Below are 26065 nucleotides of genomic sequence, written 5' to 3'. Positions count from 1 at the left end.
CTGCTGCTGGGGCGGTGGTGGTGACAGCTGCTGCAGGAATGGTGGTGGTACCAGCTGCTGCAGGGGCGGTGGTGGTGACAGCTGCTGCAGGAATGGTGGTGGTACCAGCTGCTGCAGGAGCGTTGGTGGTGACAGCTGCTGCAGGGGCAGTGGTGGTGACAGCTGCTGCATGAGCGGTGGTGGCACCAGCTGCTGCAGGGGCGGTGGTTGTAACAGCTGCTGCAGGGACGGTGGATGTACCAGCTGCTGCAGAGGCGATGGTGGTGGTGATAGCTGCTGCATGAGCGGTAGTGGTGACAGGTGCTGCAGGGGCGGTGGTGGTGACAGCTGCTGCATGAGCGGTGGTGGTGCCAGGTGCTACAGGGGCGGTGGTTGTACCAGCTGCTGCAGGGGCGGTAGTGGTGACAGGTGCTGCAGGGGCGGTGGTGGTGACAGCTGCTGCATGAGCGGTGGTGGTGACAGGTGCTGCAGGGGCGGTGGTGGTACCAGCTGCTGCAGAGGCGGTGGTGGTGACAGCTGCTGCATGAGCGGTGGTGGTGACAGCTGCTGCATGAGCGGTGGTGGTGACAGCTGCTGCAGGGGCGGTGGTGGTGACAGCTGCTGCATGAGCGGTGGTGGTACCAGCTGATGCAGGGGCAGGGGTGGTGACAGCTGCTGCAGGGGCGGTGGTGGTCACAGCTGCTACAGGGGCGGTGGTGGTACCAGCTGCTGCAGGACTGGTGGTGGTACCAGCTGATGCAGGGGCGGTGGTGGTGACAGGTGCTGCAGGGGCGGTGGTGGTACCAGCTGCTGCAGGACTGGTGGTGGTACCAGCTGCTGCAGGGGCGGTGGTTGTGACAGCTGCAGCAGGGGCGGTGGTGGTACCAGCTGCTGCAGGACTGGTGGTGGTACCAGCTGCTGCAGGAGTGGTGGTGGTACCAGCTGCTGCAGGGGCGGTGGTTGTGACAGCTGCAGCAGGGGCGGTGGTGGTGACAGCTGTTGCAGGAATGGTGGTGGTACCAGCTGCTGCAGGAGTGGTGGTAGTGACAGCTGCTGCAGGAGTGGTGGTGGTACCAGCTGCTGCAGGAGTGGTGGTGGTACCAGCTGCTGCAGGAGTGGTGGTGGTACCAGCTGCTGCAGGGGCGGTGGTTGTGACAGCTGCTGCAGGGACGGTGGTGATACCAGCTGCTGCAGGAGTGGTGGTGGTACCAGCTGCTGCAGGGGCAGTGGTTGTAACAGCTGCTGCAGGGACGGTGGTTGTACCAGCTGCTGCAGGAGTGGTGGTGGTACCAGCTGCTGCAGGAGTGGTGGTGGTACCAGCTGCTGCAGGAGTGGTGGTGGCACCAGCTGCTGCAGGGGCGGTGGTTGTAACAGCTGCTGCAGGGACGGTGGTGGTGACAGCTGCTGCTGGAGTGGTGGTGGTACCAGCTGCTGCAGGAGTGGTGGTGGTACCAGCTGCTGCAGGGGCGGTGGTGGTCACAGCTGCTAGAGGGGCGGTGGTGGTCACAGCTGCTACAGGGGCGGTGGTGGTGACAGCTGCTGTAGGGGCGGTGGTGGTGACAGCTGCTGCAGGAATGGTGGTGGTACCAGCTGCTGCAGGGGCGGTGGTGGTGACAGCTGCTGCAGGAATGGTGGTGGTACCAGCTGCTGCAGGAGCGTTGGTGGTGACAGCTGCTGCAGGGGCAGTGGTGGTGACAGCTGCTGCATGAGCGGTGGTGGCACCAGCTGCTGCAGGGGCGGTGGTTGTAACAGCTGCTGCAGGGACGGTGGTTGTACCAGCTGCTGCAGAGGCGATGGTGGTGGTGATAGCTGCTGCATGAGCGGTAGTGGTGACAGGTGCTGCAGGGGCGGTGGTGGTGACAGCTGCTGCATGAGTGGTGGTGGTACCAGCTGCTGCAGGGGCGGTGGTGGTGACAGCTGCTGCAGGGGTGGTGGTGGTACCAGCTGCTGCAGGGACGGTGGTTGTACCAGCTGCTGCAGGAGTGGTGGTGGTACCAGCTGCTGCAGGAGTGGTGGTGGTACCAGCTGCTGCAGGAGTGGTGGTGGTGACCAGCTGCTGCAGGAGTGGTGGTGGTACCAGCTGCTGCAGGGGTGGTGGTGGTGACAGCTGCTGCTGGGTGGTGGTGGTACAGCACCAGCTGCTGCAGGGGCGGTGGTGGTGACAGCTGCTGCAGGGGCGGTGGTGGTGACAGCTGCTGCAGGAATGGTGGTGGTACCAGCTGCTGCAGGGCGGTGGTGGTGACCAGCTGCTGCAGGAATGGTGGTGGCACCAGCTGCTGCAGGGGCGGTGGTGGTGACAGCTGCTGCAGGGGCGGTGGTGGTGACAGCTGCTGCAGGAGCGGTGGTGGCACCAGCTGCTGCAGGAATGGTGGTGGTACCAGCTGCTGCAGGGCGGTGGTGGTGACAGCTGCTGCAGGAATGGTGGTGGTACCAGCTGCTGCAGGAGCGTTGGTGGTGACAGCTGCTGCAGGGGCGGTGGTGGTGACAGCTGCTGCAGGAGTGGTGGTAGTGACAGCTGCTGCAGGCGGTGGTGGTACCAGCTGCACCAGGTGGTGGTCACAGCTGCTGCAGGGGCGGTGGTTGTAACAGCTGCTGCAGGGGACGGTGGTGGTACCAGCTGCTGCAGGGTGGTGGTGGTACCAGCTGCTGCAGGAGTGGTGGTGGTGACAGCTGCTGCAGGGGCGGTGGTTGTGACAGCTGCTGCAGGGAGTGGTGGGACAGCTGCTGCAGGAGTGGTGGTGGTACCAGCTGCTGCAGGAGTGGTGGTGGGCTGCAGGGGCGGTGGTTGTAACAGCTGCTGCAGGGTGGTGGTGGTGTACCAGCTGCTGCAGGGTGGTGGTGGTACCAGCTGCTGCAGGAGTGGTGGTGGTCACAGCTGCTGCAGGGCGGTGGTGGTGACAGCTGCTGCAGGGGGTGGTGGTACCAGCTGCTGCAGGGGCGGTGGTGGTGACAGCTGCTGCAGGGGCGGTGGTGGTACCAGCTGCTGCAGGGGCGGTGGTGGTGACAGCTGCTGCAGGAATGGTGGTGGTACCAGCTGCTGCAGGAGTGGTGGTGGTACCAGCTGCTGCAGGGTGGTGGTGGGGACCAGCTGCTGCAGGAGTGGTGGTGGCACCAGCTGCTGCAGGGCGGTGGTTGTAACAGCTGCTGCAGGGGCAGTGGTGGTGACAGCTGCTGCAGGGTGGTGGTGGTACCAGCTGCTGCAGGAGTGGTGGTGGTACCAGCTGCTGCAGGAGTGGTGGTGGTGACAGCTGCTGCAGGGGCGGTGGTGGTGACAGCTGCTGCAGGGGCGGTGGTGGTGACAGCTGCTGCAGGGGCGGTGGTGGTGACAGCTGCTGCAGGGGTGGTGGTGGTGACAGCTGCAGGCTGGCAGTACCAGCTGCTGCAGGGTGGTGGTGGTACCAGCTGCTGCAGGGGCGGTGGTGTGACAGCTGCTGCAGGGGCGGTGGTGGTGACAGCTGCTGCAGGGCGGTGGTGGTGACAGCTGCTGCAGGGTGGTGGTGGTGACAGCTGCTGCAGGGTGGTGGTGGCACCAGCTGCTGCAGGGGCGGTGGTGGTAACCAGCTGCTGCAGGGTGGTGGTGGTACCAGCTGCTGCAGGAGTGGTGGTGGTACCAGCTGCTGGTGGTGGTGGTGACCAGCTGCTGCAGGGGCGGTGGTGGTGACAGCTGCTGCAGGGCGGTGGTGGTGACAGCTGCTGCAGGAGTGGTGGTGGTACCAGCTGCTGCAGGAGTGGTGGTGGTACCAGCTGCTGCAGGAGTGGTGGTGGTACAGCAGCTGCTGCAGGAGTGGTGGTGGTACCAGCTGCTGCAGGTGTGGTGACAGCTGCTGCAGGGGCGGTGGTGGTGACCAGCTGCTGCAGGGGCGGTGGTGGTAACAGCTGCTGCAGGGGCGGTGGTGTACCAGCTGCTGCAGGGTGGTGGTACCAGGTGGTGGTGACCAGCTGCTGCAGGGGGTGGTGGACAGCTGCTGCAGGGGCGGTGGTGGTGACAGCTGCTGCAGGGTGGTGGTGGTACCAGCTGCTGCAGGGGCGGTGGTGGTGACAGCTGCTGCAGGGAGTGGTGGTGGTCACCAGCTGCTGCAGGGCGGTGGTGGTGACAGCTGCTGCAGGGACGGTGGTGGTGACCAGCTGCTGCAGGAGTGGTGGTGGTACCAGCTGCTGCAGGGGCGGTGGTGGTACCAGCTGCTGCAGGGGCTGGTGGTGGCACCAGCTGCTGCAGGGTGGTGGTGGTACCAGCTGCTGCAGGGGCGGTGGTGGTGACAGCTGCTGCAGGGACGGTGGTGGTACCAGCTGCTGCAGGAGTGGTGGTGGTACCAGCTGCTGCAGGGTGGTGGTGGTACCAGCTGCTGCAGGAGTGGTGGTGGTGACCAGCTGCTGCAGGAGTGGTGGTGGTACCAGCTGCTGCAGGAGTGGTGGTGGTACCAGCTGCTGCAGGAGTGGTGGTGGCACCAGCTGCTGCAGGGGCGGTGGTTGTAACAGCTGCTGCAGGGACGGTGGTGGTGACAGCTGCTGCTGGAGTGGTGGTGGTACCAGCTGCTGCAGGAATGGTGGTGGTACCAGCTGCTGCAGGAGTGGTGGTAGTGACAGCTGCTGCAGGAGTGGTGGTGGTACCAGCTGCTGCAGGAGTGGTGGTGGTACCAGCTGCTGCATGAGTGGTGGTGGTACCAGCTGCTGCAGGGGCGGTGGTTGTGACAGCTGCTGCAGGGACGGTGGTGATACCAGCTGCTGCAGGAGTGGTGGTGGTACCAGCTGCTGCAGGGGCAGTGGTTGTAACAGCTGCTGCAGGGACGGTGGTTGTACCAGCTGCTGCAGGAGTGGTGGTGGTACCAGCTGCTGCAGGAGTGGTGGTGGTGACCAGCTGCTGCAGGAGTGGTGGTGGCACCAGCTGCTGCAGGGGCAGTGGTTGTAACAGCTGCTGCAGGGACGGTGGTGGTGACAGCTGCTGCAGGAGTGGTGGTGGTGACCAGCTGCTGCAGGGTGGTGGTGGTACCAGCTGCAGCAGGCGGTGGTTAACAGCTGCTGCAGGGGACGGTGGTACCAGCTGCTGCAGGAGTGGTGGTGGTACCAGCTGCTGCAGGAGTGGTGGTGGTGACAGCTGCTGCAGGGGCGGTGGTGGTGACAGCTGCTGCAGGGGCAGTGGTGGTAACAGCAGCTGCAGGGGTGGTGGTGGTGACAGCTGCTGCAGGGGCGGTGGTGGTGACAGCTGCTGCAGGGGCGGTGGTGGTGACAGCTGCTGCAGGGTTGGTGGTGGTACCAGCTGCTGTGGTGGTGGTACCAGCTGCTGCAGGGTGGTGGTACCAGCTGCTGCAGGGCGGTGGTTGTGACAGCTGCTGCAGGGGTGGTGGTTGTGACAGCTGCTGCAGGACTGGTGGTGGTACCAGCTGCTGCAGGAGTGGTGGTGGTACCAGCTGCTGCAGGGGCGTGGTGTGACAGCTGCAGCAGGGGCGGTGGTGGTGACAGCTGCTGCAGGGGCGGTGGTGGTGACAGCTGCTGCAGGGGCGGTGGTGGTGACAGCTGCTGCAGGGGTGGTGGTGGTACCAGCTGCTGCAGGAGTGGTGGTGGTACCAGCTGCTGCAGGAGTGGTGGTGGTACCAGCTGCTGCAGGGGCGGTGGTTGTGACAGCTGCTGCAGGGGCAGTGGTGGTGACAGCTGCTGCAGGAGTGGTGGTGGTGCCAGCTGCTGCAGGAGTGGTGGTGGTACCAGCTGCTGCAGGAGTGGTGGTGGTACCAGCTGCTGCAGGAGTTGTGGTGGTACCAGCTGCTGCAGGGGCGGTGGTTGTAACAGCTGCTGCAGGAGTGGTGGTGTACCAGCTGCTGCAGGGTGGTGGTGGTGACAGGTGCTGCAGGAGCGGTGGTGGTGACAGCTGCTGCAGGGACAGTGGTGGTGACAGCTGCTGCAGGGGCGGTGGTTGTGACAGCTGCTGCAGGGGTGGTGGTTGTGACAGCTGCTGCAGGACTGGTGGTGGTACCAGCTGCTGCAGGAGTGGTGGTGGTACCAGCTGCTGCAGGGGCGGTGGTTGTGACAGCTGCAGCAGGGGCGGTGGTGGTGACAGCTGCTGCAGGAGTGGTGGTGGTACCAGCTGCTGCAGGAGTGGTGGTGGTGACAGCTGCTGCAGGAGTGGTGGTGGTACCAGCTGCTGCAGGAGTGGTGGTGGTACCAGCTGCTGCAGGAGTGGTGGTGGTACCAGCTGCTGCAGGGGCGGTGGTTGTGACAGCTGCTGCAGGAGTGGTGGACCAGCTGCTGGTGGTTGTGACCAGCTGCTGCAGGGGCAGTGGTGGTGACAGCTGCTGCAGGAGTGGTGGTGGTGCCAGCTGCTGCAGGAGTGGTGGATGGTACCAGCTGCTGCAGGAGTGGTGGTGGTGACAGGTGCTGCAGGGGCGGTGGTGGTGACAGCTGCTGCAGGGACAGTGGTGGTGACAGCTGCTGCAGGGCGGTGGTTGTGACAGCTGCTGCAGGGGTGGTGGTTGTGACAGCTGCTGCAGGACTGGTGGTGGTACCAGCTGCTGCAGGAGTGGTGGTGGTACCAGCTGCTGCAGGGGCGGTGGTTGTGACAGCTGCTGCAGGGGCAGTGGTGGTGACAGCTGCTGCAGGAGTGGTGGTGGTGCCAGCTGCTGCAGGAGTGGTGGTGGTACCAGCTGCTGCAGGAGTGGTGGTGGTGACAGGTGCTGCAGGGGCGGTGGTGGTGACAGCTGCTGCAGGGGCGGTGGTTGTGACAGCTGCTGCAGGGTGGTGGTTGTGACAGCTGCTGCAGGACTGGTGGTGGTACCAGCTGCTGCAGGAGTGGTGGTGGTACCAGCTGCTGCAGGGGCGATGGTTGTGACAGCTGCAGCAGGGCGGTGGTGGTGACAGCTGCTGCAGGGGCGGTGGTGGTGACAGCTGCTGCAGGGGCGGTGGTGGTGACAGCTGCTGCAGGGGTGGTGGTGGTACCAGCTGCTGCAGGAGTGGTGGTGGTACCAGCTGCTGCAGGAGTGGTGGTGGTACCAGCTGCTGCAGGGGCGGTGGTTGTGACAGCTGCTGCAGGGGCAGTGGTGGTGACAGCTGCTGCAGGAGTGGTGGTGGTGCCAGCTGCTGCAGGAGTGGTGGTGGTACCAGCTGCTGCAGGAGTGGTGGTGGTACCAGCTGCTGCAGGAGTGGTGGTGGTACCAGCTGCTGCAGGAGTTGTGGTGGTACCAGCTGCTGCAGGGGCGGTGGTTGTAACACCTGCTGCAGGAACGGTGGTTGTACCAGCTGCTGCAGGAGTGGTGGTGGTGACAGGTGCTGCAGGGGCGGTGGTGGTGACAGCTGCTGCAGGGACAGTGGTGGTGACAGCTGCTGCAGGGGCGGTGGTTGTGACAGCTGCTGCAGGGGTGGTGGTTGTGACAGCTGCTGCAGGACTGGTGGTGGTACCAGCTGCTGCAGGAGTGGTGGTGGTACCAGCTGCTGCAGGAGCGGTGGTTGTGACAGCTGCAGCAGGGGCGGTGGTGGTGACAGCTGTTGCAGGAATGGTGGTGGTACCAGCTGCTGCAGGAGTGGTGGTAGTGACAGCTGCTGCAGGAGTGGTGGTGGTACCAGCTGCTGCAGGAGTGGTGGTGGTACCAGCTGCTGCAGGAGTGGTGGTGGTACCAGCTGCTGCAGGGGCGGTGGTTGTGACAGCTGCTGCAGGGACGGTGGTGATACCAGCTGCTGCAGGAGTGGTGGTGGTACCAGCTGCTGCAGGGGCAGTGGTTGTGACAGCTGCTGCAGGGACGGTGGTGATACCAGCTGCTGCAGGAGTGGTGGTGGTACCAGCTGCTGCAGGAGTGGTGGTGGTACCAGCTGCTGCAGGGGTGGTGGTTGTGACAGCTGCTGCAGGGGCGGTGGTGGTGACAGCTGCTGCAGGAGTGGTGGTGGTACCAGCTGCTGCAGGAGTGGTGGTGGTACCAGCTGCTGCAGGAGTGGTGGTGGCACCAGCTGCTGCAGGGGCGGTGGTTGTAACAGCTGCTGCAGGGACGGTGGTTGTACCAGCTGCTGCAGGAGTGGTGGTGGTACCAGCTGCTGCAGGAGTGGTGGTGGTACCAGCTGCTGCAGGAGTGGTGGTGGCACCAGCTGCTGCAGGGGCGGTGGTTGTAACAGCTGCTGCAGGGACGGTGGTGGTGACAGCTGCTGCTGGAGTGGTGGTGGTACCAGCTGCTGCAGGAGTGGTGGTGGTACCAGCTGCTGCAGGAGTGGTGGTGGTACCAGCTGCTGCAGAGGCGGTGGTTGTAACAGCTGCTGCAGGGACAGTGGTGGTGACAGCTGCTGCTGGTATAATGTTCAGGGAGGTGGAACTGCTGGTGAGAATTGCCTGTGAGTTGCTTGAGCTGGGTGACAGCTTGTCGAACACGAGGTCCGGTAACCACAGCTCCTACTCAGGAGAAGAGAGAAAATGGACCACCCTCAGAAATCATTACCATCATCATCAGCATCGTCAAAGTTTTCAAGTTTTAATGTCATTGTGCACAAGTCCAGTGAAATGCCTTTTCTTGCAAGCCTTAAACCCAACGATCCAGTAATAAACATCAATGTAGTAGTAAAAATAACATAAGGTAGAACAGAAACCTAGTCAATCAGTAATGAGAATTCATACCCTTACCTGAATGAGTTGACAATGGAACGACGGAAGCCTGGGGTCTTAGCAAAAGCCTTGTTCACCTGCGTTGAAAGATAGGATGAACAACGGTTCAATGAAAACAGGGTTCTTGACGGCATTAATAGAAGCTTTGGTTTCATTCTTTCATAGTAAATAGACCTCTCAATAGTAACCTTTTTGACTTGGCATGTACGGATAACTGATGATAGGGTTTTACAGGAGGCATGTACAGGATAACTGATGATAGGGTTTCACAGGAGGCATGTACAGGATTGAGATGCAGTGCCTTAGACCACTCTGATACAGCCTGTAATCGAACCAGGGTTTGTAGTGAAGCCTCTAACACTGAGATGCAGTGCCTTAGACCACTGTGATACAGCCTGTAATCGAACCAGGGTCTGTAGTGACGCCTCTAGCACTGAGACGCAGTGCCTTAGACCACTGTGATACAGCCTGTAATCGAACCAGGGTCTGTAGTGATGCCTCTGCCACTGAGATGCAGTGCCTTAGACCACTGTGATACAGCCAGGAATCGAACCAGGGTCTGTAGTGACGCCTCTAGCACTGAGACGCAGTGCCTTAGACCACTGTGATACAGCCAGGAATCGAACCAGGGTCTGTAGTGATGCCTCTAACACTGAGATGCAGTGCCTTAGACCACTGTGATACAGCCTGTAATCGAACCAGTGTCTGTAGTGATGCCTCTAACACTGAGATACAGTGCCTTAGACCACTGTGATACAGCCTGGAATCGACCAGGGTCTGTAGTGATGCCTCTAACACTGAGATGCAGTGCCTTAGACCGCTGCCCTACGATTTTCCCCACAAAATGGTTTGTCATACAAAAGCAAAACCCGTGTCAAAAATGTTTCATCCCAATGAAGTTTCTGTGTGAAAATCTGAGCTACCAGAAATATTTTCCTACCTACGCTGGCGTGGGTGCCCGATACCACCTCAGAGGTCACTTTGGCAGCCAGAGTCTTGAACTCTGAAGAGGAAGGGTTGGAAAGATCTGAGTTGAATGTCTGGTTGAGACGGAACTGAAGACTCATTGTTCCTTCACTAGAAGATGGAGGGTCAGTTGATGCGACAGCAGTGGAAGTGGTTGCTGCCGAAGCTGCGGTGGTGACAGCTGCTGCAGGAGTGGTGGTGGTGACAGCTGCTGCAGGGGCGGTGGTGGTGACAGCTGCTGCAGGGCGGTGGTGGTGACAGCTGCTGCAGGAGTGGTGGTGGTGACAGCTGCTGGAGGAGGGGTGGTGGTGACAGCTGCTGCAGGGGCGGTGGTGGTGACAGCTGCTGCAGGGGCGGTGGTGGTGACAGCTGCTGCAGGAGCGGTGGTGGTGACAGCTGCTGCAGGGGCGGTGGTGGTGACAGCTGCTGCAGGAGTGGTGGTGGTGACAGCTGCTGCAGGAGCGGTGGTGGTGACAGCTGCTGCAGGAGTGGTGGTGGTGACAGCTGCTGCAGGAGTGGTGGTAGTGACAGCTGCTGCAGGAGTGGTGGTGGTGACAGCTGCTGCAGGAGTGGTGGTGGTGACAGCTGCTGCAGGAGTGGTGGTGGTGACAGCTGCTGCAGGAGCGGCGGTGGTGGTGGTGACAGCTGCTGCAGGAGTGGTGGTGGTGACAGCTGCTGCAGGAGTGGTGGTGGTGACAGCTGCTGCAGGAGTGGTGGTGGTGACAGCTGCTGCAGGGGTGGTGGTGGTGACAGCTGCTGCAGGAGTGGTGGTGGTGACAGCTGCTGCAGGGGCGGTGGTGGTGACAGCTGCTGCAGGGGCGGTGGTGGTGACAGCTGCTGCAGGGGCGGTGGTGGTGACAGCTGCTGCAAGGGCGGTGGTGGTGACAGCTGCTGCAGGGGCGGTGGTGGTGACAGCTGCTGCAGGGGTGGTGGTGGTACCAGCTGCTGCAGGGCGGTGGTGGTGACAGCTGCTGCAGGGGCAGTGGTGGTGACAGCTGCTGCAGGAGTGGTGGTGGTACCAGCTGCTGCAGGGTGGTGGTGGTACCAGCTGCTGCAGGAGTGGTGGTGGTGACAGCTGCTGCAGGAGTGGTGGTGGTGACAGCTGCTGCAGGGGCGGTGGTGGTGACAGCTGCTGCAGGGGCGGTGGTGGTGACAGCTGCTGCAGGAGTGGTGGTGGTGACAGCTGCTGCAGGAGTGGTGGTGGTACCAGCTGCTGCAGGAGTGGTGGTAGTGACAGCTGCTGCAGGAGTGGTGGTGGTGACAGCTGCTGCAGGGGCGGTGGTGGTGACAGCTGCTGCAGGGGCGGTGGTGGTGACAGCTGCTGCAGGGTGGTGGTGGTGACCAGCTGCTGCAGGAGTGGTGGTGGTACCAGCTGCTGCAGGAGTGGTGGTGGTGACCAGCTGCTGCAGGGGCGGTGGTGGTGACAGCTGCTGCAGGGGCGGTGGTGGTGACAGCTGCTGCAGGGGCGGTGGTGGTGACAGATGCTGCAGGGGCGGTGGTGGTACCAGCTGCTGCAGGGGCGGTGGTGGTACCAGCTGCTGCAGGGGTGGTGGTGGTACCAGCTGCTGCAGGGTGGTGGTGGTCACAGCTGCTGCAGTGGTGGTGGTCACAGCTGCTGCAGGGGCGGTGGTGGTGACAGCTGCTGCAGGGCGGTGGTGGACCAGCTGCTGCAGGGGTGGTGGTGGTGACAGCTGCTGCAGGGGCGGTGGTGGTGACAGCTGCTGCAGGGGCGGTGGTGGTGACAGCTGCTGCAGGGGTGGTGGTGGTCACAGCTGCTGCAGGGGCGGTGGTGGTACCAGCTGCTGCAGGGGCGGTGGTGACAGCTGCTGCAGGGGCGGTGGTGGTGACAGGTGCTGCTGGGGCGGTGGTGGTGACAGCTGCTGCAGGGGTGGTGGTGGTGACAGCTGCTGCAGGGGCGGTGGTGGTCACAGCTGCTGCAGGGGCGGTGGTGGTGACAGCTGCTGCAGGGGCGGTGGTGGTGACAGCTGCTGCAGGGGCGGTGGTGGTGACCAGCTGCTGCAGGAGTGGTGGTGGTGTACCAGCTGCTGCGGTGGTGGTGACAGCTGCTGCAGGGCGGTGGTGGTGACAGCTGCTGCAGGGGCGGTGGTGGTGACAGCTGCTGCAGGGCGGTGGTGGTGACAGCTGCTGCAGGGCGGTGGTGGTGACAGCTGCTACAGGGCGGTGGTGGTGGACAGCTGCTGCAGGAGTGGTGGTCACCAGCTGCTGCAGGGGCGGTGGTGGTGACAGCTGCTGCAGGGGGCGGTGGTGGTACCAGCTGCTGCAGGGGCGGTGGTGGTGACAGCTGCTGCAGGGCGGTGGTGGTGACAGCTGCTGCAGGGGCGGTGGTGGTGACAGCTGCTGCAGGGGCGGTGGTGACAGCTGCTGCAGGGGCGGTGGTGGTGACAGCTGCTGCAGGACTGGTGGTAGTGGTGACAGCTGCTGCAGGGGTGGTGGTGACAGCTGCTGCAGGGGCGGTGGTGACAGCTGCTGCAGGGGTGGTGGTGACAGCTGCTGCAGGGGCGGTGGTGGTGACAGCTGCTGCAGGACTGGTGGTGGTGGTGACAGCTGCTGCAGGGGTGGTGGTGACAGCTGCTGCAGGGGCGGTGGTGGTGACAGGTGCTGCAGGAGTGGTGGTAGTGACAGCTGCTGCAGGAGTGGTGGTTGTACCAGCTGCTGCAGGAGTGGTGGTGGTGACAGCTGCTGCAGGGGCGGTGGTGGTGACAGCTGCTGCAGGAGTGGTGGTTGTGACAGCTGCTGCAGGGGCGGTGGTGGTCACAGCTGCTGCAGGGGCGGTGGTGGTGACAGCTGCTGCAGGGGCGGTGGTGGTGACAGCTGCTGCAGGAGTGGTGGTGGTGACAGCTGCTGCAGGAGTTGTGGTGGTACCAGCTGCTGCAGGAGTGGTGGTAGTGACAGCTGCTGCAGGGGCGGTGGTGGTGACAGCTGCTGCAGGGGTGGTGGTGGTGACAGGTGCTGCAGGGGCGGTGGTGGTGACAGCTGCTGCAGGAGCGGTGGTGGTACCAGCTTCTGCTGGAGCGGTGGTGGTACCAGCTGCTGCTGGGGCGGTGGTGGTCACAGCTGCTGCAGGGGCGGTGGTGGTCACAGCTGCTGCAGGGGCGGTGGTGGTGACAGCTGCTGCAGGGGCGGTGGTGGTGACAGCTGCTGTGGTGGTGACAGCTGCTGCAGGGCGGTGGTGGTGACAGCTGCTGCAGGGCGGTGGTGGTGACAGCTGCTGCAGGGTGGTGGTGGTGACAGCTGCTGCTGCAGCTGCTGCAGGGGCGGTGGTGGTGACAGCTGCTGCAGGGGCGGTGGTGGTGACAGCTGCTGCAGGGGCGGTGGTGACAGCTGCTGCAGGAGCGGTGGTGGTGACAGCTGCTGCAGGGTGGTGGTGGTGACAGCTGCTGCAGGGCGGTGGTGGTGACAGCTGGTGGTGACAGCTGCTGCAGGGCGGTGGTGGTGACAGCTGCTGCAGGAGTGGTGGTGGTACCAGCTGCTGCAGGGTGGTGGTGACAGCTGCTGCAGGGCGGTGGTGGTGACAGCTGCTGCAGGAATGGTGGTGGGACCAGCTGCTGCAGGGTGGTGGTGGTGACAGCTGCTGCAGGGTGGTGGTGGTGACAGCTGCTGCAGGGGCGGTGGTGGTGACAGCTGCTGCAGGAGTGGTGGTGGTGACAGCTGCTGCAGGGGTGGTGGTGGTGACAGCTGACAGCTGCTGCAGGGGCGGTGGTGGTGACAGCTGCTGCAGGGGAGTGGTGGTGACAGCTGCTGCAGGAGTGGTGGTGGTGACAGCTGCTGCAGGAGTGGTGGGGTACCAGGGTGGTGGTGGTGACAGCTGCTGCAGGGCGGTGGTGGTGACAGCTGCTGCAGGGGCGGTGGTGGTGACAGCTGCTGCAGGGGTGGTGGTGGTGACAGCTGCTGCAGGGTGGTGGTGGTGACAGCTGCTGCAGGGGTGGTGGTACCAGCTGCTGCAGGGTGGTGGTGGTACCAGCTGCTGCAGGGGTGGTGGTGGTGACAGCTGCTGCAGGGGCAGTGGTGGTGACAGCTGCTGCAGTGGTGGTGGGGCAGGAGTGGTGGTGGACAGCTGCTGCAGGAGTGGTGGTGGTGACAGCTGCTGCAGGGGTGGTGGTGGTGACAGCTGCTGCAGGGGCGGTGGTGGTGACAGCTGCTGCAGGGGTGGTGGTGGTACCAGCTGCTGCAGGAGTGGTGGTGGTACCAGCTGCTGCAGGAGTGGTGGTGGTGCCAGCTGCTGCAGGAGTGGTGGTGGTACCAGCTGCTGCAGGAGTGGTGGTGGTACCAGCTGCTGCAGGAGTGGTGGTGGTACCAGCTGCTGCAGGACTGGTGGTGGTACCAGCTGCTGCAGGAGTGGTGGTGGTACCAGCTGCTGCAGGGGCGGTGGTGGTGACAGCTGCTGCAGGGGCGGTGGTGGTGACAGCTGCTGCAGGGGCGGTGGTGGTCACAGCTGCTACAGGGGCGGTGGTGGTACCAGCTGCTGCAGGACTGGTGGTGGTACCAGCTGCTGCAGGAGTGGTGGTGGTACCAGCTGCTGCAGGGGCGGTGGTTGTGACAGCTGCAGCAGGGGCGGTGGTGGTGACAGCTGTTGCAGGAATGGTGGTGGTACCAGCTGCTGCAGGAGTGGTGGTAGTGACAGCTGCTGCAGGAGTGGTGGTGGTACCAACTGCTGCAGGAGTGGTGGTGGTACCAGCTGCTGCATGAGTGGTGGTGGTACCAGCTGCTGCAGGGGCGGTGGTTGTGACAGCTGCTGCAGGGACGGTGGTGATACCAGCTGCTGCAGGAGTGGTGGTGGTACCAGCTGCTGCAGGGGCAGTGGTTGTAACAGCTGCTGCAGGGACGGTGGTTGTACCAGCTGCTGCAGGAGTGGTGGTGGTACCAGCTGCTGCAGGAGTGGTGGTGGTACCAGCTGCTGCAGGAGTGGTGGTGGCACCAGCTGCTGCAGGGGCGGTGGTTGTAACAGCTGCTGCAGGGACGGTGGTGGTGACAGCTGCTGCTGGAGTGGTGGTGGTACCAGCTGCTGCAGGAGTGGTGGTGGTACCAGCTGCAGAGGCGGTGGTTGTAACAGCTGCTGCAGGGACGGTGGTTGTACCAGCTGCTGCAGGAGTGGTGGTGGTACCAGCTGCTGCAGGAGTGGTGGTGGTGACAGCTGCTGCAGGGGCGGTGGTGGTGACAGCTGCTGCAGGGGCAGTGGTGGTAACAGCAGCTGCAGGGGTGGTGGTGGTGACAGCTGCTGCAGGGGCGGTGGTGGTGACAGCTGCTGCAGGGGCGGTGGTGGTGACAGCTGCTGCAGGGTTGGTGGTGGTACCAGCTGCTGCAGGAGTGGTGGTGGTACCAGCTGCTGCAGGAGTGGTGGTACCAGCTGCTGCAGGGGCGGTGGTTGTGACAGCTGCTGCAGGGGCAGTGGTGGTGACAGCTGCTGCAGGAGTGGTGGTGGTGCCAGCTGCTGCAGGAGTGGTGGTGGTACCAGCTGCTGCAGGAGTGGTGGTGGTGACAGGTGCTGCAGGGGCGGTGGTGGTGACAGCTGCTGCAGGGACAGTGGTGGTGACAGCTGCTGCAGGGGCGGTGGTTGTGACAGCTGCTGCAGGGGTGGTGGTTGTGACAGCTGCTGCAGGACTGGTGGTGGTACCAGCTGCTGCAGGAGTGGTGGTGGTACCAGCTGCTGCAGGGGCGATGGTTGTGACAGCTGCAGCAGGGGCGGTGGTGGTGACAGCTGCTGCAGGGGCGGTGGTGGTGACAGCTGCTGCAGGGGCGGTGGTGGTGACAGCTGCTGCAGGGGTGGTGGTGGTACCAGCTGCTGCAGGAGTGGTGGTGGTACCAGCTGCTGCAGGAGTGGTGGTGGTACCAGCTGCTGCAGGGGCGGTGGTTGTGACAGCTGCTGCAGGGGCAGTGGTGGTGACAGCTGCTGCAGGAGTGGTGGTGGTGCCAGCTGCTGCAGGAGTGGTGGTGGTACCAGCTGCTGCAGGAGTGGTGGTGGTACCAGCTGCTGCAGGAGTGGTGGTGGTACCAGCTGCTGCAGGAGTGGTGGTGGTACCAGCTGCTGCAGGAGTTGTGGTGGTACCAGCTGCTGCAGGGGCGGTGGTTGTAACACCTGCTGCAGGAACGGTGGTTGTACCAGCTGCTGCAGGAGTGGTGGTGGTGACAGGTGCTGCAGGAGCGGTGGTGGTGACAGCTGCTGCAGGGACAGTGGTGGTGACAGCTGCTGCAGGGGCGGTGGTTGTGACAGCTGCTGCAGGGGTGGTGGTTGTGACAGCTGCTGCAGGACTGGTGGTGGTACCAGCTGCTGCAGGAGTGGTGGTGGTACCAGCTGCTGCAGGGGCGGTGGTTGTGACAGCTGCAGCAGGGGCGGTGGTGGTGACAGCTGTTGCAGGAATGGTGGTGGTACCAGCTGCTGCAGGAGTGGTGGTAGTGACAGCTGCTGCAGGAGTGGTGGTGGTACCAGCTGCTGCAGGAGTGGTGGTGGTACCAGCTGCTGCAGGAGTGGTGGTGGTACCAGCTGCTGCAGGGGCGGTGGTTGTGACAGCTGCTGCAGGAGTGGTGGTACCAGCTGCTGCAGGGGCGGTGGTTGTGACAGCTGCTGCAGGGGCAGTGGTGGTGACAGCTGCTGCAGGAGTGGTGGTGGTGCCAGCTGCTGCAGGAGTGGTGGATGTACCAGCTGCTGCAGGAGTGGTGGTGGTGACAGGTGCTGCAGGGGCGGTGGTGGTGACAGCTGCTGCAGGGACAGTGGTGGTGACAGCTGCTGCAGGGGCGGTGGTTGTGACAGCTGCTGCAGGGGTGGTGGTTGTGACAGCTGCTGCAGGACTGGTGGTGGTACCAGCTGCTGCAGGAGTGGTGGTACCAGCTGCTGCAGGGGCGGTGGTTGTGACAGCTGCTGCAGGGGCAGTGGTGGTGACAGCTGCTGCAGGAGTGGTGGTGGTGCCAGCTGCTGCAGGAGTGGTGGTGGTACCAGCTGCTGCAGGAGTGGTGGTGGTGACAGGTGCTGCAGGGGCGGTGGTGGTGACAGCTGCTGCAGGGGCGGTGGTTGTGACAGCTGCTGCAGGGGTGGTGGTTGTGACAGCTGCTGCAGGACTGGTGGTGGTACCAGCTGCTGCAGGAGTGGTGGTGGTACCAGCTGCTGCAGGGGCGATGGTTGTGACAGCTGCAGCAGGGGCGGTGGTGGTGACAGCTGCTGCAGGGGCGGTGGTGGTGACAGCTGCTGCAGGGGCGGTGGTGGTGACAGCTGCTGCAGGGGTGGTGGTGGTACCAGCTGCTGCAGGAGTGGTGGTGGTACCAGCTGCTGCAGGAGTGGTGGTGGTACCAGCTGCTGCAGGGGCGGTGGTTGTGACAGCTGCTGCAGGGGCAGTGGTGGTGACAGCTGCTGCAGGAGTGGTGGTGGTGCCAGCTGCTGCAGGAGTGGTGGTGGTACCAGCTGCTGCAGGAGTGGTGGTACCAGCTGCTGCAGGAGTGGTGGTGGTACCAGCTGCTGCAGGAGTTGTGGTGGTACCAGCTGCTGCAGGGGCGGTGGTTGTAACACCTGCTGCAGGAACGGTGGTTGTACCAGCTGCTGCAGGAGTGGTGGTGGTGACAGGTGCTGCAGGGGCGGTGGTGGTGACAGCTGCTGCAGGGACAGTGGTGGTGACAGCTGTGGTGGTTGTGACAGCTGCTGCAGGGGTGGTGGTTGTGACAGCTGCTGCAGGACTGGTGGTGGTACCAGCTGCTGCAGGAGTGGTGGTGGTACCAGCTGCTGCAGGAGCGGTGGTTGTGACAGCTGCAGCAGGGGCGGTGGTGGTGACAGCTGTTGCAGGAATGGTGGTGGTACCAGCTGCTGCAGGAGTGGTGGTAGTGACAGCTGCTGCAGGAGTGGTGGTGGTACCAGCTGCTGCAGGAGTGGTGGTGGTACCAGCTGCTGCAGGAGTGGTGGTGGTACCAGCTGCTGCAGGGGCGGTGGTTGTGACAGCTGCTGCAGGGACGGTGGTGATACCAGCTGCTGCAGGAGTGGTGGTGGTACCAGCTGCTGCAGGAGTGGTGGTGGTACCAGCTGCTGCAGGGGTGGTGGTTGTGACAGCTGCTGCAGGGGCGGTGGTGGTGACAGCTGCTGCAGGAGTGGTGGTGGTACCAGCTGCTGCAGGAGTGGTGGTGGTACCAGCTGCTGCAGGAGTGGTGGTGGCACCAGCTGCTGCAGGGGCGGTGGTTGTAACAGCTGCTGCAGGGACGGTGGTTGTACCAGCTGCTGCAGGAGTGGTGGTGGTACCAGCTGCTGCAGGAGTGGTGGTGGTACCAGCTGCTGCAGGAGTGGTGGTGGCACCAGCTGCTGCAGGGGCGGTGGTTGTAACAGCTGCTGCAGGGACGGTGGTGGTGACAGCTGCTGCTGGAGTGGTGGTGGTACCAGCTGCTGCAGGAGTGGTGGTGGTACCAGCTGCTGCAGGAGTGGTGGTGGTACCAGCTGCTGCAGAGGCGGTGGTTGTAACAGCTGCTGCAGGGACAGTGGTGGTGACAGCTGCTGCTGGTATAATGTTCAGGGAGGTAGAACTGCTGGTGAGAATTGCCTGTGAGTTGCTTGAGCTGGGAACCGACGACAGCTTGTCGAACACGAGGGTCATGTCGGTAACCACAGATCCACTCCTACTCAGGAGAAGGAGAGAAAATGGACCACCCTCAGAAATCATTACCATCATCATCAGCATCGTCAAAGTTTTCAAGTTTTAATGTCATTGTGCACAAGTCCAGTGAAATGCCTTTTCTTGCAAGCCTTAAACCCAACGATGCAGTAATCAACATCAATGTAGTAGTACAAATAACATAAGGTAGAACAGAAACCTAGTCAATCAGTAATGAGAATTCATACCCTTACCTGAATGAGTTGACAATGGAACGACGGAAGCCTGAGGTCTTAGCAAAAGCCTTGTTCACCTGCGTTGAAAGATGGGATGATCAACGGTTCAATGAAAACAGGGTTCTTGACGGCATTAATAGAAGCTTTGGTTTCATTCTTTCATAGTAAGTAGACCTCTCAATAGTAACCTTTTTGACTTGGCATGTACGGATAACTGATAACTGATGATAGGGTTTACAGGAGGCATGTACGGATAACTGATGATAGGGTTTTATAGGAGGCATGTACAGGAGATAACTGATGATAGGGTTTTACAGGAGGCATGTACAGGATAACTGATGATAGGGTTTTACAGGAGGCATGTACAGGATAACTGATGATAGGGTTTTACAGGAGGCATGTAGGGGATAACTGATGATAGGGTTTTACGGGAGGCATGTACAGGCTCACTGATGATAGGGTTTTACAGGAGGCATGTACAGGAGATAACTGATGAGATGGTTTTACAGGAGGCATGTACAGGATAACTGATGATAGGGTTTTACAGGAGGCATGTACAGGATAACTGATGATAGGGTTTTACAGGAGGCATGTACAGGCTCACTGATGATAGGGTTTTACAGGAGGCCTGTACAGGATAACTGATGATAGGGTTTTACAGGAGGTATGTACAGGATAACTGATGATAGGGTTTTACAGGAGGCTTGTACGGATAACTGATGATAGGGTTTTACAGGAGGCATGTACGGATAACTGATGATAGGGTTTTACAGGAGGCATGTACAGGATAACTGATGATAGGGTTTTACAGGAGGCATTTACAGGATAACTGATGATAGGGTTTTACAGGAGGCATGTACAGGAGATAACTGATGATAGGGTTTTACAGGAGGCATGTACAGGATAACTGATGATAGGGTTTTACAGGAGGCATGTACAGGCTCACTGATGATAGGGTTTTACAGGAGGTATGTACAGGATAACTGATTATATGGTTTTACGGGAGGTATGTACAGGATAACTGATGATATGGTTTTACAGGAGGCATGTACAGGATTACTGATGATAGGGTTTTACAGGAGGCATGTACAGGATAACTGATGATAGGGTAAGATAGGGTTTTAAAGGAGGCATGTACAGGCTCACTGATGATAGGGTTTTACAGGAGGCATATACAGGATTGAGACGCCTCTAGCACTGAGATGCAGTGCCTTAGACCACTGTGATACAGCCTGGAATCGAACCAGGGTCTGTAGTGCTGCCTCTAGCACTGAGATGCAGTGCCTTAGACCACTCTGATACAGCCTGTAATCGAACCAGGGTTTGTAGTGAAGCCTCTAACACTGAGATGCAGTGCCTTAGACCACTGTTATACAGCCTGGAATCGAACCAGGGTCTGTAGTAACGCCTCTAGCACTGAGATGCAGTGCCTTAGACCACTCTGATACAGCCTGTAATCGAACCAGGGTTTGTAGTGCTGCCTCTAGCACTGAGATGCAGTGCCTTACACCACTGTGATACAGCCTGTAATCGAACCAGGGTCTGTAGTGCTGCCTCTAACACTGAGATACAGTGCCTTAGACCACTGTAATACAGCCTGTCATCGAACCAGGGTCTGTATTGATGCCTCTAACACTGAGATACAGTGCTTTAGACCACTGCCCTACGATTTTCCCCCAAAAATGGTTTGTCATACACAAGCAAAACCCGTGTCAAAAAGTTTTCATCCCAATGAAGTTTCTGTGTGAGAATTGCCAGAACAATCTGAGCTACCAGAAATATTTTCCTACCTACGCTGGCGTGGAATCGCCCGATACTTACCTCAGAGGTCACTTTGTCAGCCAGAGTCTTGAACCCTGAAGAGGAAGGGTTGGAAAGATCTGAGTTGAATGTCTGGTTGAGACGGAACTGAAGACTCATTGTTCCTTCACTAGAAGATGGAGGGTCAGTTGATGCGACAGCAGTGGAAGTGGTTGCTGCCGAAGCTGCGGTGGTACCAGCTGCTGCAGGAGTGGTGGTGGTGACAGCTGCTGGAGTGGTGGTGGTACCAGCTGCTGCAAGGGCGGTGGTGGTGACAGCTGCTGCAGGGGCGATAGTGGTGACAGCTGCTACAGGAGTGGTGGTAGTGACAGCTGCTGCAGGAGTGGTGGTTGTACCAGCTGCTGCAGGGGCGGTGGTTGTGACAGCTGCTGCAGGGGCGGTGGTGGTGACAGCTGCTGCAGGGGCGATAGTGGTGACAGCTGCTACAGGAGTGGTGGTAGTGACAGCTGCTGCAGGAGTGGTGGTTGTACCAGCTGCTGCAGGGGCGAAGGTTGTGACAACTGCTGCAGGGGCGGTGGTGGTGACAGCTGCTGCAAGGGCGGTGGTGGTGACAGCTGCTGCAGGGGCGGTGGTGGTGACAGCTGCTGCATGAGTGGTGGTGGTGACAGCTGCTGCATGAGTGCTGGTGACAGCTGCTGCAGGAGTGGTGGTACCAGCTGCTGCAGGAGTGGTGGTACCAGCTGCTGCAGGAGTGGTGGTGACAGCTGCTGCAGGAGTGGTGGTACCAGCTGCTGCAGGAGTGGTGGTGGTGACAGCTGCTGCAGGAGTGGTGGTGGTACCAGCTGCTGCAAGGGCGGTGGTGGTGACAGCTGCTGCAGGGGCGGTGGTGATACCAGCTGCTGCAGGGGCGGTGGTGGTGACAGCTGCTGCAAGGGCGGTGGTGGTGACAGCTGCTGCAGGGGCGGTGGTGGTGACAGCTGCTGCAGGAGCGGTGGTGACAGCTGCTGCAGGGGCGGTGGTGGTGACAGCTGCTGCAGGGGCGGTGGTGGTGACAGCTGCTGCAGGAGCGGTGGTGACAGCTGCTGCAGGGGCGGTGGTGGTGACAGCTGCTGCAGGAGTGGTGGTACCAGCTGCTGTAGTGGTGGTGGTACCAGCTGCTGCAGGAGTGGTGGTGGTGACAGCTGCTGCAGGGGTGGTGGTGGTGACAGGTGCTGCAGGGGTGGTGGTGGTGACAGCTGCTGCAGGGGCGGTGGTGGTGACAGGTGCTGCAGGAGTGGTGGTCGTACCAGCTGCTGCAGGAGTGGTGGTGGTACCAGCTGCTGCAGGAGTGGTGGTAGTGACAGCTGCTGCAGGAGTGGTGGTTGTACCAGCTGCGGCAGGGGCGGTGGTAGTGACAGCTGCTGCAGGGGCGGTGGTGGTGACAGCTGCTGCAGGGGCGGTGGTCACAGCTGCTGCAGGGGTGGTGGTGGTGACAGCTGCTGCAGGAGCGGTGGTGGTGACAGCTGCTGCAGGGGCGGTGGTGGTGACAGCTGCTGCAGGGGCGGTGGTGGTGACAGCTGCTGCAGGGGCGGTGGTGGTGACAGCTGCTGCAGGAGCGGTGGTGGTGACAGCTGCTGCAGGGGCGGTGGTGGTGACAGCTGCTGCAGGAGTGGTGGTACCAGCTGCTGTAGTGGTGGTGGTACCAGCTGCTGCAGGAGTGGTGGTGGTGACAGCTGCTGCATGAGCGGTGGTGGTACCAGCTGCTGCAGAGGCGGTGGTGGTACCAGCTGCTGCATGAGCGGTGGTGGTGACAGCTGCTGCAGGGGCGGTGGTCACAGCTGCTGCAGGGGCGGTGGTGGTGACAGGTGCTGCAGGAGTGGTGGTGACAGCTGCTGCAGGGGCGATGGTGGTGACAGCTGCTGCAGGGGTGGTGGTGACAGCTGCTGCAGGGGCGATGGTGGTGACAGCTGCTGCAGGACTGGTGGTAGTGGTGACAGCTGCTGCAGGGGCGGTGGTCACAGCTGCTGCAGGGGCGGTGGTGGTGACAGCTGCTGCAGGGGTGGTAGTGACAGCTGCTGCAGGGGTGGTGGTACCAGCTGCTGCAGGGGAGGCTGTGACAGCTGCTGCAGGGGTGGTGGTGGTGACAGCTGCTGCAGGGGCGGTGGTCACAGCTGCTGCAGGGGTGGTGGTCACAGCTGCTGCAGGGGCGGTGGTGGTGACAGCTGCTGCAGGGGTGGTAGTGACAGCTGCTGCAGGGGTGGTGGTACCAGCTGCTGCAGGGGAGGTGGTGACAGCTGCTGCAGGGGTGGTGGTGGTGACAGCTGCTGCAGGGGTGGTAGTGGTCACAGCTGCTGCAGGGGTGGTGGTGGTGACACCTGCTGCAGGACTGGTGGTGGTACCAGCTGCTGCAGGGGCGGTGGTGGTAACAGCTGCTGCAGGGGCGGTGGTGGTGACAGCTGCTGCAGGAGTGGTGGTGGTGACAGCTGCTGCAGGGGCGGTGGTGGTACCAGCTGCTACAGGGGCGGTGGTGCTGACAGCTGCTGCAGGACTGGTGGTAGTGGTGACAGCTGCTGCAGGGGCGGTGGTGACAGCTGCTGCAGGGGCGGTGGTGGTGACAGCTGCTGCAGGACTGGTGGTAGTGGTGACAGCTGCTGCAGGGGTGGTGGTGACAGCTGCTGCAGGGGCGGTGGTGGTGACAGGTGCTGCAGGAGTGGTGGTAGTGACAGCTGCTGCAGGAGTGGTGGTTGTACCAGCTGCGGCAGGGGCGGTGGTTGTGACAGCTGCTGCAGGGGCGGTGGTGGTGACAGCTGCTGCAGGAGTGGTGGTGGTGACAGCTGCTGCAGGGGCGGTGGTCACAGCTGCTGCAGGGGCGGTGGTGGTGACAGGTGCTGCAGGAGTGGTGGTAGTGGTGACAGCTGCTGCAGAGGCGATGGTGGTGACAGCTGCTGCAGGGGTGGTGGTGACAGCTGCTGCAGGGGCGATGGTGGTGACAGCTGCTGCAGGACTGGTGGTAGTGGTGACAGCTGCTGCAGGGGCGGTGGTCACAGCTGCTGCAGGGGCGGTGGTGACAGCTGCTGCAGGGGTGGTGGTCACAGCTGCTGCAGGGGTGGTGGTGACAGCTGCTGCAGGGGCGGTAGTGGTCACAACTGCTGCAGGGGCGGTAGTGGTCACAGCTGCTGCAGGGGTGGTGGTGGTGACAGCTGCTGCAGGGGTGGTAGTGACAGCTGCTGCAGGGGTGGTGGTACCAGCTGCTGCAGGGGAGGTGGTGACAGCTGCTGCAGGGGTGGTGGTGGTGACAGCTGCTGCAGGGGTGGTAGTGGTCACAGCTGCTGCAGGGGTGGTGGTGGTGACAGCTGCTGCAGGACTGGTGGTGGTACCAGCTGCTGCAGGGGCGGTGGTGGTAACAGCTGCTGCAGGGGCGGTGGTGGTGACAGCTGCTGCAAGGGTGGTAGTGGTCACAGCTGCTGCAGGGGCTGTGGTGGTGACAGCTGCTGCAGGAGTGGTGGTGGTGACAGCTGCTGCAGGGGCGGTGGTGCTGACAGCTGCTGCAGGACGGGTGGTGGTACCAGATGCTGCAGGACGGGTGGTGGTACCAGCTGCTGCAGGACGGGTGGTGGTACCAGATGCTGCTGGACGGGTGGTGGTACCAGATGCTGCAGGACGGGTGGTGGTACCAGCTGCTGCAGGACGGGTGGTGGTACCAGCTGCTGCAGGACGGGTGGTGGTACCAGCTGCTGCAGGACGGGTGGTGGTACCAGATGCTGCAGGACGGGTGGTGGTACCAGATGCTGCTGGACGGGTGGTGGTACCAGCTGCTGCAGGACGGGTGGTGGTACCAGCTACTGCAGGACGGGTGGTGGTACCAGATGCTGCAGGACGGGTGGTGGTACCAGCTGCTGCAGGACGGGTGGTGGTACCAGCTGCTGCTGGACGGGTGGTGGTACCAGATGCTGCAGGACGGGTGGTGGTGACAGCTGCTGCAGGACGGGTGGTGGTACCAGATGCTGCAGGACGGGTGGTGGTGACAGCTGCTGCAGGACGGGTGGTGGTACCAGCTGCTGCTGGGGCAGTGGTGGTGACAGCTGCTGCAGGGGCGGTGGTAGTGACAGCTGCTGCAGGGGAGGTGGTGGTACCAGCTGCTGCAGGGGTGGTGGTGGTTTGAGCTGCTGCAGGGCCGGTGGTGGTGACAGCTGCTGCAGGGGCGGTGGTGGTTTGAGCTGCTGCAGGGCCGGTGGTGGTGACAGCTGCTGCAGGGGCGGTGGTGGTACCAGCTGCTGCAGGGGTGGTGGTGGTGACAGCTGCTGCAGGGGCGGTGGTGGTACCAGCTGCTGCAGGGGTGGTGGTGGTTTGAGCTGCTGCATTGGCGGTGGTGGTGACAGCTGCTGCAGGGGTGGTGGTGGTTTGAGCTGCTGCATTGGCGGTGGTGGTGACAGCTGCTGCAGGGGTGGTGGTGGTTTGAGCTGCTGCAGGCGCAGTGGTGGTGACAGCTGCTGCAGGACGGGTGGTGGTGACAGCTGCTGCATTGGCGGTGGTGGTGACAGCTGCTGCAGGGGCGGTGGTGGTGACAGCTGCTGCAGGGGCGGTGGTGGTGACAGCTGCTGCAGGAGTGGTGGTGGTTTGAGCTGCTGCAGGGGCGGTGGTGGTGACAGCTGTGGCAGGAGTATTGGTTTTGACAACATTAAGTCTGACATTTTAAAATCGGAAATTTACAAACTTTAGAAGTATTTTTTAAAAACCTTTATACACAACACGTTTGCATTTCCTGCTGTACAGGAAGTGTACTGCAACAACGGGGGTATGAAATTAACATCTATCTGATAAAGACATAACCCTTTTTTCTAGCTCTAGTTTTAGAATGTGGCTGTGCATCCCCTCATGAGATATATAACATGTTTGTCCTAATGAAAGGTTAACCACTAAGTAAGTAAATTGAGTGGTATTGGACACCGTGTATATGGTTTGTCCAGTGCCAATGACTTCCCATTAATTTATGTCCATTTCAGGGGGTGTTGACAGCTACCTAATGAAAGGTTAACCACTAAGGAACACACAGAAACACAAACACAGTGTATTACCTGCTAGCAGGAGGAGAATCATCAGAGGCTTCATATCCATGTCCTTATAGGTCTCTGTTGAGGTGAACCACACAACATCAATCATACATGAACCCCGTTAGATCTTCCGTTAACCGCTGTTGAAGGATGATGTCATTGACCAACATTAATTAGATATTAGTCCATATTACAAAATCATATGATGTTCAAATTATTTCAAAATTATCATTATTTTTATTATCGTTATCATTATTACTATTATTATCATTATCCATCATGACAATTATCGTTATAATGGCACCCTATTCCCCATATACAGTATAGTGCACTACTTAGGCACCCTATTCCCCATATACAGTATAGTGCACTACTTAGGCACCCTATTCCCCATATACAGTATAGTGCACTAGTATTGGTTTTGACAACATTAAGGCAAATATTCCCCTTTAGAAGTATTTTTATAGTGCACTACTTAGGCACCCTATTCCCTATATACAGTATAGTGCACTACGGGGTATGAAACCCTATTCCATATGTAAAGTGCACTACTTATAACCCTTTTTCCTATATTTAGAAGTGCACTACTTAGGCACCCTATTCCCCATATACAGTATAGTTTTCCTAGGCAGGTTAACCTACTAAGTATATACAGTATAGTGCACTACTTAGGCATGGTTTTCCCCATGATACAGTATAAGTGCATGTCCATTTCAGGGGGTAGGCACCCTATTCCCTTATATACAGTATAGTGCACTACTAAGGAACACCCTAGAAACACAAATACAGTATAGTGCACTACTTAGGCACCCTATTCCCCATATACAGTATAGTGCACTACTTAGGCACCCTATTCCCTATATACAGTATAGTGCACTACTTAGGCACCCTATTCTTATATATACAGTCAATAGTCTTAGATCTTCCGTTAACTACTGAAGGATA

At 61.0% G+C, this 26065-nt stretch overlaps 1 protein-coding gene across 1 annotated transcript; it reads right to left on the bottom strand.

The window, feature by feature from the left end:
- Positions 1–20274: 20274 nt before the first annotated feature.
- On the bottom strand, positions 20275–24592 carry LOC135571166 (uncharacterized). The gene is made up of 3 exons (XM_065016955.1): positions 24177–24592; positions 23447–24127; positions 20275–20383 (listed from the first exon to the last, which is right to left on the bottom strand). The coding sequence occupies exons 1-3, from the start codon at positions 24590–24592 to the stop codon at positions 20275–20277; spliced, it is 1206 nt and encodes a 401-aa protein (XP_064873027.1).
- Between the last annotated feature and the right edge of the window lie 1473 nt (positions 24593–26065).

The sequence above is a fragment of the Oncorhynchus nerka genome, unplaced genomic scaffold (genome assembly GCF_034236695.1).
Source record: "Oncorhynchus nerka isolate Pitt River unplaced genomic scaffold, Oner_Uvic_2.0 unplaced_scaffold_718, whole genome shotgun sequence".
NCBI lineage: Eukaryota > Metazoa > Chordata > Actinopteri > Salmoniformes > Salmonidae > Oncorhynchus > Oncorhynchus nerka.
Note: the sequence above shows the minus strand (reverse complement) of the source record. Positions and strands in the feature narration are given on the sequence as shown.